The sequence below is a fragment of the Hyla sarda genome, chromosome 8 (assembly GCF_029499605.1).
Source record: "Hyla sarda isolate aHylSar1 chromosome 8, aHylSar1.hap1, whole genome shotgun sequence".
Lineage (NCBI taxonomy): Eukaryota > Metazoa > Chordata > Amphibia > Anura > Hylidae > Hyla > Hyla sarda.
In genome coordinates this window covers 233,305,766-233,318,220 of record NC_079196.1, presented here as the reverse complement: position 1 = coordinate 233,318,220, position 12,455 = coordinate 233,305,766, and the positions used below count along the sequence as shown (strand labels likewise).

The 12,455-nt window shown below is 42.4% G+C and overlaps 1 protein-coding gene across 1 annotated transcript in view; it reads right to left on the bottom strand.

The window, feature by feature from the left end:
• Positions 1 to 844: 844 nt before the first annotated feature.
• LOC130284598 (uncharacterized) overlaps positions 845 to 12,455 on the bottom strand; it is a 29,625-nt gene continuing 18,014 nt past the window's right edge. The window contains exons 2-4 of the mRNA XM_056535076.1: positions 12,282 to 12,408; positions 12,073 to 12,146; positions 845 to 1,250 (exon numbers count right to left, since the gene is read on the bottom strand). Of these exons, the coding sequence (XP_056391051.1) occupies positions 856 to 1,250; positions 12,073 to 12,146; positions 12,282 to 12,408 (596 nt within the window). The 3' untranslated portion in view covers positions 845 to 855. The remainder of the gene's footprint in view (positions 1,251 to 12,072; positions 12,147 to 12,281; positions 12,409 to 12,455) is intronic.

The following is a 12,455-nucleotide window of genomic DNA, read 5'->3' as shown; positions in this document are numbered from 1 at the left end:
CCTTGCTGGCCGATTATCTGCTTCTCCCCAGCCCCGCAGCAATCCGGTGAGTCCTCTATTTATCCAGCATATCTTCAAACACATATCCTCTCAGCGAGATGTTATAGTCTGTTTGCCCTGAATTGTATTCTGTTGACTTACCTATAATAACGGCCTCTGACAGGATATATTATGACCTACACCATGTTATGTGTATGCTTATGCATTATCCCCCCCCCCAGCATTATGATTATTGGCAACACATCTATGTACAGATGACATGCACCTAATGTACAGATAGCTGTAATCCTGATATTAGTTGAGAAATGTATGTTGAACTACGGACAATATATATATATATATATATATATATATATATATATATATATATATATATGTATATTATTGCATATGCTGTTATTCTATATAACAATTGACTCAAGTTATCCTATTTAGACATTGTGGTTTTTGCTTCTTTATTTGCGTGACCTTCTGTATATCCTCCTTGACTATGGATCTAGATATCCTTTTTCTTATTTCTGTTTATTTGTTCAAAATCCATAGGTCTGATGAAGGTCTGTTTATGACCGAAACGTAACAACAAAGTACATGTGGATTGCTTAATAAAATTATTTTGATTGCATCGTTAATCTTGGTGTGCCTAGTTTATATTCAACTGTGATGAAAAGGATTGGGACTCCTACTTACGGCACCCTCACCATTTATGAAAGAGTGACGTCATTTTTGTAATGATTTATGTCAAGCACATCTATTGCATTGGGATGTATATACTCTGTGAGTTGATGTACTGTGTCTTATATGAGGCAGTTCCTCTTTATAAGACATGTGACAGACTGGATCACACTTTACAAATCTTTAATTAAAATAAGTACATAAATAATGAAAATATGGGTGTTTTCTTGCCTCCCCAATCTTTCTCTCCAACTCTTCCCTCCTGGCGCGCTCGCTGTTCGCTATTTCCTGCACTTTCTCCATTTCTCTGTTATGGGCAAATTCATATAGGATTCTCTTCCTCTCGATCTTCTCTTTGAGGGGATCTCTTCTCTCTCTCATCCTGAACTCCACATCTCTGATGATCTCGTACAGACACTTCAGGAGCCCCTCGTGTTTCCCCCGGGTTTTCAGATGATCTTGTTCTGTATAATTCTCCACAGGGAACATGTTCTCCGCTCCCGTCATCCTGAACTTCTCCTCAGTGTCTCGTAGATGTTCACTCAGCTTATGGGTGATGACCACGGTGGGGAAGAGACCTACAGGACAAGACATAGAGCCCTCCGTATATTATATGCAATGCTTACTCCCCACTGAGATTGGAGGAGGATCTACCCTCTCAGCCAATCACTGACCTCAGTGATGTCCTCCTCATCCAGTGATTGGTTGAGCAGACAAAAGATAAAAGACGACAGCGGGGGAGGGGAAGCAACCATAATAGTAGCTGCACGGGAGCGAGTATGAAAGGGGGAGTTACTGCTCCTGCACATATATTCCGCAGAGTGCTCCACCTATGGTTGAGGGCTTTATGTAATGTACGTACAGTAGCAGGGACACCTATCAATGCCAGGACTGCTTGTTCCTGCATTGCATAGTGGTGCAGGATGTGGCTGAAGGCCACACATGATGATGTCATTTCATCTGGCTCAGCCTGCACTAGGTGTCCTGCCTCACTGGTTATGGGATTAGACATCTTCCTACTGGAGGATTATCTACATACTGTAATCTAATAAAGGGATTACCTATTTACTGGCAGTATCTATCTAATGGGGGATTATCTACATACTGGTGGTATTTACTTAATGGGAGTGTTATCTACCTACTGGGGACATCTACCTAATGGGGATTATATAAATACTGTGGTCACCTACCTAATGTGGGGATTACCTGTCTACTGGGGTATCTACAAAATGAGGGTGTTATCTCCATACTAGGGAGAGGAGAGAAGGCGCCTCATGTGCGGGATCAGCAGATCTTGTTAGTGGGGGGAGGGGAAGGTATTTCCAAGCCGCTTACCAAAGCTGGTTGTGCGCCCACACACAACAAGGTCAAGCATGAAATAGATGATTCGGTCCACTGCAGCCCTCCTTAGTAGAAATGGAACCAGAAAAGGATGACCGTAGAGTAAGGAGTTAGTCCGGCGCAGAAAGGAACCCTCAGGAGGCAGGATAAAATCAAGGGATTTATTGAATGCATTGCGTTTTGCTGCGCTTGCGCAGCTTCTTCAGGCATGACAAAAGAAAGTTGGTAGCTGGTATATATACCACCAGCAGTTAACCATTTATATACTTTTAAATATTATCATACAATAATACACATGTAAATATAAATAAATAGAAAAATGTAGGAAACATACAAATGACATGGATACAGAATATAATGAAAAAATATACAAGAAATGATGAAAAAGCAATAAATTCACACTGAACATATGAGTAACACATGCGGTGTGTGCACCGCATATGTCCCACATAAGTCCCAAGATAGAAAAAAATAGAATGCAAAGAATGGTATAAAAGCAATAAATTCACAATGAGCCTATGGATACCGCATGCGGTGTGAATATGCACCACATATGTCCCACAAGATCACACGCATAAGAGGGAATTATTTCTCCGAAGCGTGCAATCTAAGAAGGGGCCAAAATAGGGCGTAAGAAGAAATATGTATATATCATATGTGCACGATCTGAGCAGGGACCGAAGGATAGGAATCAAAATAACTTGAATAACAAGGGGAGATTATAAGTAGGGACTTCATTGCCCCATGGACAACAGAGGAAACAATCCATTGACTGTGGGGAGGATCCAAATGGGAAGCAGAAGAGGAGAGCTGCGGCAATAAATACCACGGCTGTCAAAAACGCAGCAAGTGGATACTCCTCACAAAGGATACATGGAACAGCATAAATAACAGACAACTCAAAGTGAGTAAACACAACAACATGAGGCATACATTAAGATCTATTTCTATAACAAAAGGATAAGACAAACCATGAACTAAATTAAGAACGCTCCAGGATGAACAGCAGAGAGGGAACGAAGAAACTGTATATAGAGGACTGAAAAAATATGTATATATGCATAGAATCATTTTATATAGACTATTATTGTAATTTATTGTTTATTAAATTAAATTACTTTACTGTATCAATACAATGGAGATGTAATGTATGGATCCAAAATGATTCGCGATTATTTAATCTCTGTAATCTGTTAGGTAAATGAATAGGAATGGTTTCAAGAATAATTAATTTGAATCTTAATTTAGTTCATGGTTTGTTTTATCCTTATACTTATAATCTCCCCTTGTTATTCAAGTTATTTTGAATCCTTCGGTCCCTGCTCAGATCGTGCACATATGATATATACATATTATTTCTTACGCCCTCTTTTGGCCCCTTTTTAGATTGCACGCTTCGGAGAAATAATTCCCTCTTATGCGTGTGATCTTGTGGGACATATGTGGTGCATATTCACACCGCATGCGGTATCCATAGGCTCATTGTGAATTTATTGCTTTTATACCATTCTTTGCATTCTATTTTTTTCTATCTTGGGACTTATGTGGGACATATGCGGTGCACACACCGCATGTGTTACTCATATATTCAGTGTGAATTTATTGCTTTTTCATCATTTCTTGTATATTATTTTTTCATTGTATTCTGTATCCATGTCATTTATAAGTTTCCTAAATGTTTCTATTTATTTATATTTACATATTATATAAATGGTTAACTGCTGGGGGTATATATACCAGCTACCAGTTTTCTTTTGTCATGCCTGAAGAAGCTGCACAAGCACAGAGAAACGCGCTGCATTCAATAAATCCCTTGATTTTATCCTGCCTCCTGGTGGTTCCTTTCTGCGCCGAACTAACTCCTTACTCTACGGTCATCCTTTTCTGATTCCATCTCCATACTAGGGGCATGTACCTAACCAGGAGATTAGCTACCTATTGAGGGCATCTACCTAATGAGTAGTGTTGAGCGGCATAGGCCATATTCAAATTCGCGAATATTCGCGAATATATGGACGAATATTCGTCATATTCGCGAATATTCGCATATTCATAATATTCTCATTTTATTTTCGTATATGCGAATAATCGCGTGTGCGAAAATTAACATAAACGAAAGTTTGCATATGCGAAAATTTGCATATTCAAATTTTCGCATATGCGAACATTCGCACACCGATCTCACACAGTAGTATTAGAGCCTTCTTACACCACATAAGCTGGAAGCAGAGAGGGATGATCACTGTGATGTGTACTGTGAAAAAAAAAACAAAAAACGAATATTCGTAATTACGAATATATAGCGCTATATTCGCGAATATTCGCAAATTCGCGAATATGCGATATTCACGAATAAAATTCAAATTGCGAATATTCGCGAGCAACACTACTAATGAGGAGACTAGCTACCTAATGGGTTGACTATCAACCTACTAGGGGCATCTACCTAATGGGGGGTTATCTACCAACTAGGTGCATCTACCTATCTCTCAGGATGGAGACCTGGTGTGTCTGGACAACATGACAAAAGTATATATAATTGACAGTAATGATTTAATAACTCCTACCTCCTCACTTGTATTGTCTCTTGTGTGATACTTTTATTGTACATAGAAAAATCCCATACAGCTCTCCGTGTGATCCTATCTGTGACCCGGACCCGTATATGGTCCAGCACATATATGTGCAAAAAATCTTTACTTTATTGTTCCAATGCCAACATAAAACAAGAACAGCAGTGATGTGTTTCAAGTGCCAGTGTGCGCTCTTCATCATACCTAGAGTAAATGATGAGTACACCGCTCTTATATAGGGAAGATGAACAATTTAACCAGAAGGCTTAAATAAAGGGGTTATTCTGAATGGTCTCAGAATCGTGTGAGATGCATTTCTTTATCCAAAAACAGGAATGACCACCTGACTCCCAAATCTCACACTAATTCAATACATTATGCATCAGGTTCCAAACCAATGTTTTTTTGCACCAACTACAGTGCAGATTTTTCACATGTATGTGAGATTATAAAAAAGTATATGCCAATAATAAGCACGGATCCCCAGTTGAGTAAAGTAGAATCAGGAGCTATTAAATATGTGGCCAGACAGGCCCACACTACAGGATCATTTCAATGTCTTTATTCAATTTGCCAGCCCCCTCATCTCCAACATGGTTGAGACACTTAGGTAGCTCTATGTGTAGCCATGGCCGATGCGTCTGTTATCCAGACATGAACAATAACTTTAGGGGTGACCCCCCTTTGGGGAGGTCACCCCTAAAGGTGTTGTTCAGACGATTTGCCCATAAATCCTCAGGGATTTTTGTTAGTGTTATCCAGTCATGTCCCCTACTACTACTTTCATGTTGTATGAGACGGGAGAGACACACAGGGGCAGACATATGCTGCCGATTCAGCTGCACAGGGGCCCAGTATTTGAGGGGGCCGTCGCAAGCCCCCCCCCACACGACACACAGCGGAAAGCCCCCCCCCCCCCACATGACACACACGTGAGCAGCGTTGCTGCTAACTGTTCTAAAGCGGCCGCAGTGCATAATAGCACAGTGGGCAGACCAAGGTCTGATGAGGGACATTGCGCAAGTGACATCCCTCCGCAGACCTGAGAAGGAGGACATCAGTGATGTCACTTGTCAGGCCGCCACCAGAGAGGAGAAGCGCTGTGTATGTGTCTTTGTGTGTGTCTCTGTGTGTCTCTGTTTGAGTGTATGTGTGTGTGTCTGTGTCTGTGTGTTTGAGGGGGGGGGGGGGCTATGCAACTTAATGTGGGAAAACTGTTACCTAGTGTGAGGAATCTATCCTACCTAATGGGAGGAAAGTGTGCTACCTAATGTAGGGAATCTATGCTACCTAATGTGGGGAATCTATCCTACCTAATGGGAGGAAACTGTGCTACCTAATGTGGGGAATCTATGCTATCTAATGGGGGGAAACAATGCTACCTTATGTGGGGAAACTATGCTGCCTAATGTGGGGAATCTATGCTACCTAATGTGGGTAATCTATGCTTCCTAATGTGGGGAAACTATGCTGCCTAATGTGGGTAATCTGTGCTACCTAATGTGGGTAATCTATGCTTCCTAATGTGGGGAAACTATGCTGCCTAATGTGGCGACATTTTGCTACCTAATGTGGGGAAACTATGCTACCTAATGTGGGGTATCTATGCTTCCTAATGTGGGGAAACTATGCTGCCTCATGTGGCGTTACTTTGCTACCTAATGTGGGGAAACTATGCTACCTAATGTGGGGAAACTATGCTGCCTAATGTGGGGAAACTATGCTGCCTTATGTGGGGAAAATGTGCTGCCTTATGTGGGGAAACTATGCTGCCTAATGCGGGGAAACTGCTATCTAATGTGGGGAATCTATGCTACCTAATGGGGGGAAACTATGCTGCCTTATGTGGGGAAACTATGCTGCCTAATGTGGGGGAAACTGCTATCTAATGTGAGGAATATATGCTAACTAATGTGGGGAATATATGCTACCTAATGTGGGGAAATTATGCTACCTAATGTGGGGAAACTATGCTGCCTAATGTAGGGAATCTATGCTACCTAATGTGGGGAATCTATCCTACCTAATGGGAGGAAACTGTGCTACCTAATGTGGGGAATCTATGCTATCTAATGGGGGGGAAGCAATGCTACCTTATGTGGGGAAACTATGCTGCCTAATGTGGGGAATCTATGCTACCTAATGTGGGTAATCTATGCTTCCTAATGTGGGGAAACTATGCTGCCTAATGTGGGGAAACTATGCTACCTAATGTGGGGAATCTATGCTACCTAATGGGGGGAAACTGCTGCCTAATGTGTGGAAACTGCTGCCTAATGTGGGGAAACTATGCTGCCTAATGTTTGGAAACTGATGCCTAATGTGTGGAAACTGCTGCCTAATGTGGGGAAACTATGCTGCCTAATGTGGGGAAACTTTGCTACCTATTGTGGTGAATCTATGCTGCCTAATGTGGGGAAACTATGCTGCCTAATGTGGGGAAACTATACTGCCTAATGTGGGGAAACTTTGCTGCCTAATGTGGGGAAACTATACTGCCTAATGTGGGGAATCTATACTGCCTAATGTGGGGAATCTATGCTACCTAATGTGGGGAAACTATACTGCCTAATGTGGGGAATCTATGCTGCCTAATGTGGGGAAACTTTGCTGCCTAATGTGGGGAAACTATGCTGCCTAATGTGGGGAAACTGCTACCTAATGTGGGGAATCTATGCTACCTAAAACTGCTACCTAATTTGGGAAATTTATACTACCTAATTTGGGAAATCTATGCTACCTAATGTGGGAAATATATGCTAACTAATGTGGGGAAACTATGCTAAATAATGTGGGGAATCTATGTTATCTAATGTGGGAAATATGTGCTGCCTAATGTTGGGAAACTATGCTGCATAATGTGGGAAATCTATGCTACCTAATGTTGGGAAACTATACTACCTAATGTGGGGAATATATGCTACCTAAGAACTGCTACCTAATGTAGGGAATCTATGCTACCTAATGTGGGGAATCTATGCTACCTAATGTGGGGAATATATGCTATCTAATGTGGGAAATATGTGATGCCTAATGTGGGGAAACTATGCTATCTAATGTGGGGAATCTTGGCTATTTAATGGAGGGAATCTATGCTACCTAATCTGGGGAATCTATGCTACCTAATGTGGGGAAACTATGCTAAATAATGTGGGGAATCTATGCATGTGTCCACTCAAACGGTCAGAAACAGACTCCATGAGGGTGGTATGAGGGCCCGATGTCAAAAGATGGGGGTTGTGCTTACAGCCCAACACTGTGCAGGACAATTGGCTAATGTGGGGAAACTATGCTGACTAATGTGGGAAATCTATGCTACCTAAAAACTGCTATCTAATGTAGGGAATGTATGCTACCTAATGTGGGGAAACTATGCTAAATAATGTGGGGAATCTATGCTACCTAATGTGGGGAAACAATGCTACTTAATGTGGGGAAACTATGCTACCTAATGTGAGGAAACTATATTATGTAATGTGGGATAACTGCTACCTAATGTGGGAAAACTGCTACCTAATGTGGGGAATCTATGCTACCTAAAAACTGCTACCTAATGTGGGGAATCTATGCTATCTAATGTGGAAAATCTATGCTACCTAATGTGGGGAAACAATGCTACTTAATGTTGGGAAACTGCTACCTAATGTGGGGAATATATGCTACCTAATGTGGGGAACTATGTTACCTAATGTGGGGAAACTATGCTACCTAATGCGACGGGCCCGAATGAGCTTACAGCATATAGGGGGTTTATAAATTTATAATAAATAAATAACAAATGACATTGGGTGGGTCCTCCTGAGCAACTGATTTGGGTGGGGGCCCACCTGAGCATGTGACATATGGGGGTCCACCTGAGTAAGTGACATATGAAGGAGGGGGTTCCTGAAGAAATTATGAATAGGGGGGGGGGGCACACTCTTTGCAGAGGGACCCTCTTCTGTCTGTGTCTACCCCTGGAGAAACATACTATTAAACAATATATTAACTGCAATACAACATATGTGTATCTCCTGTCATGTGAGGCATGTAAGGTACAATATGTAGGTTGTACACCTAACTATCTAAGCATTTTTCTGATATTGGTCATTTCAATTCTAGAAAAGATTCAGCTGTGTTATAACATTGCACAGAACAACAAGCTGGGGATTCCTCTACTATCAAACTTACATCCATCGAGAGGCAGCACCGGACTGGGGATATAATCCAGCCCTGAAAATATTTGCTGCGGCTGCCCCCTGAAGTCAGAGTACGCAGCTACACCATAGAAGAGGGAAACCTGGTAAATGAAATTCTAGACTTCCTTTACACAAGTTCCAGAAGGGAAGCATTTCATTTGGCTTCAACTCAACTCAATAGGGACTCATTAGGGATATAGGTTGAACGTGATGGATTCTGGTCTTTTTTCAACCTTATGAACTATGTTACTATGTTCTGGCATTGGGGCCGCTCGGCCAGTGGGTCGTTCCCCCCTGTGGGCACTGGTGTCGCGACGGTGGTCGCCGCCCAGTGCTACACCATTTTATGCTAGGGACGTTAGGGACCCACTCTAAATAGGCGGCCTTGACGTGGCGAGTGGGCTTTGTACTTTTTGATCAAAACGTATATACTAACAACCTGTTAGTTTTTGAAATTATGCTGAGAAGCAATTAGATCATTGTGCAAGACTGTAGATGTGCGACCATGTCTGTCTTCTACCTGAATTCACATGTTACTATGTTCTGTCTCCATGTTGCAGGCTTCGTGCTTCATGCTGTTCCCTCTATCTCATACATTGAGTCAAAGGGCAGAGTCTCAAATGTGCAACACCACAGACTCAGCCACCTTCACACTGCCGCCGGACTCTGAATGACAGGAGTTTAGCGGGGAGAAAAATATTGCAAGTAATATTTTTTGTTTCCGCTAAATTCCACTAAACTACTGGATCCCCGACAGATCCCATTTTAGTTGTTGTTGATGTTGTTCGCCCGGGACCCGGCAGTTTCAGTACAAGAAAAAAGTGACGAATGGACCCTGAACAGTATGGATGCCAACAGCAGTGTGAAAGCACCCTTAATAATAATAAAAGGGTGCAGTGAGTCTGTGAGGGACTACATACAAAGGGGACATTTATCAAAACCTGTGCAGAGGAAAAGTTCTGATTGGTTGCTATGGGCAACTGGTGAACTTTTCTTCTTCATAGGTTTTTCCCTCTCACGCAGTGCAGCACATCTTTCCCGAAGCAGCACCTCCTTCTGTGTGCTGTCAGTGGGAGGAGCAAGAAGAGCAGTGAGGCGGAGGAGAGGATGGCAGGGTGGGTTTCCTATCTGTACACCTTGTAGTGCATACTCTGTAGCCTCCGCTCACTGTGTCAGCCTGTCAGTCTCAGGACCTGTGTATGATGCTGCGGTGCACAGGTTCTGAGTCCGGACCGTCTGATATAGTGACTGATGTATATGTCAGGACTTCTCCAGCCACTACTGGAACACAGGGACGCCAGTATCCTTGTAGGTCAGTCCGGCCCTGTCTAGAGGGTAAGCTTACCTGCTCCAGGTGGTAATTATAGACAAAAGCTTTTGAATAGAGAGGTATTCTGGATTATCAGATTCGCCACACGGGTACCATTGGGATAAAACAGATGTCAGGATGTCATACTGCATTATTAGATTTAGGTCTGCTATGTTTTCTCTTCTCTCATATATCATTTACTCATACACTGCACAAAAAAATAAAGGGAACACTAAGATAACACATCCTGGATCTTAATAAATAAACTAATCATATTAAAACTTTTGTCTTTACATAGTTGAATGTGATGACAACAAAATCACACAAAAATTATCAATGGAAATCCAATGTATCAACCCATGGAGGTCTGGATATGGAGTCACACTCAAAATCACAGAGGAAAACCCCACTACAGGCTGATCCAACTTTATGTAATGTCCTTAATACAAGTCCCAATGAGGCTCAGTAGTGTGTGTGGCCTCCACGTGCCCGTATGACCTCCCACAATGCCTGGGCATGCGCTTGATGAGGTGGAGGATGGTCTTCTGAGGGATCTCCTCCCAGACCTGGACTAAAGCATCCGCCAACTCCTGGACAGTCTGTGGTGGATGGAGTGAGAAGTCCCAGATGTGCTCAATCGGATTTAGGGGAACGGGCGGCCAGTCCATAGCATCAATGCCTTCCTCTTGTAGGAACTGCTGACACACTCCAGCCACATGAGGTCTAGCATTATCTTACATTAGGAGGAACCCAGGGCCAACCGCACCAGCATATGGTCTCACAAGGGGTCTGAGGATCTCACATCGGTCAGGCTGCCTCAGGCAAGCACATTGAGTACTGTGCGGCCCCCCAAAGAAATGCCATTCCACACCATTACTGATTCATCCGTGCACAAAGGCAGAGGTAGCAGTCCTGCTGGTGGGTTGTTGCCCTCCTACGGCCTCCTCCATGTCTCCTGATGTACTGGCCTGTCTCCTGGTAGCGCCTCCATGCTCTGGACACTACGCTGACAGACACAGCAATCCTTCTTGCCACAGCTCGCATTGATGTGCCATCCTGAATGAGCTTCACTACCTGAGCCACTTGTGTGGGTTGTAGACTCAGTCTCATGCTACCACTAGAGTGAAAGCACCGCCAGCATTCAAAAGTGACCAAAACATCAGCAAGGAAGCATAGGAACTAAGGAGTTGTCTGTGGTCATCACCTGCAGAACTACTCCTTTATTGAGTTGTCTTGCTAATTGCCTATAATTTGCACATGTTGTCTGTTCCATGTGAAATTGATTGTCAATCAGTGTTCTTCCTGAGTGGACAGTGGGATTTCACACAAGTGTCAGTGACTTGGAGTTACATTGTGTTGTTTAAGTGTTCCCTTAGTTTTTGAGCAGTGAATATATTTACCCTCTTTTTTATGTTGGTTATTTTTTACATCTTTGCACTTTCCATATGTTTTTAAATATTGAGGTGGTGCTTTTGTTGCATACATAAAATCGGGGAGATTTATCAATCAGCCTGAAACCCTACTTGTCTGGTTTTCCTCACAGCAACCAATCACAGCTCAACGTTCATATCTTAACAAGCTCTGGTAACGTGAAAGTTGAGCTGTGATTGGTTGCTGTGAGAAAAACCAGTCAAGTAGGGTTTCAGGCTGATTGATAAATAAGGGCCAATATGTCTCCTCTCTTATACGTATTTAACGTTGCCATTATTTTTATTTATGTTGCATGTATATATTTTTCATTTGGAATCTTTTGATACTATCGTATTATTTTATTACACTGTTTTTATTGTCTTAGTACCTGACACTATGTCCTTCTGAGTTTTATGATGTAAAGGTCACATGAGTGGTGTGCTCATCATTAACTCTATGTATGATGAAGAGTACATACTGGCACGAGTCACTGCTGTTCTTGTTTTATGTTGGCTTTTAAACAATAAAGTGAAGATTTTTGGCACATATCCATGCTGGACCTTCCCCCTTTGTCTGCATTTTGTTGTACCTGTGATGTTTTTGACCTTTTTGACAAGTTCTCTCAGCTCGCCTTCTTCTGCGGGAGCGATCTGTTTCTGTGCACTAGGAGATAAATGAGAATGATGAGACTGATGTTGGGATCTTCCCCGTCTCGTATCATGTTTCCATCTGGAATGGGGGTATTTGAAACGTCTTCCTATTTATCTCAATTATTTCTCCTGTATCTACCGTTCTTACCTGTAGACCAGCACAGGAACTATGAAGTCTGCAGATTGGTCCATTAAGTCCGCAGACAGCAGGATCTGGTTCATGTCCTTAAACCCGGAGTGCCATTTCACCTCACAGTCCAGAGGGAGAAAGTTACCTGGATCATCGAAAAAGAGAAATCTGTGAAACTACGTCCAATGTCAA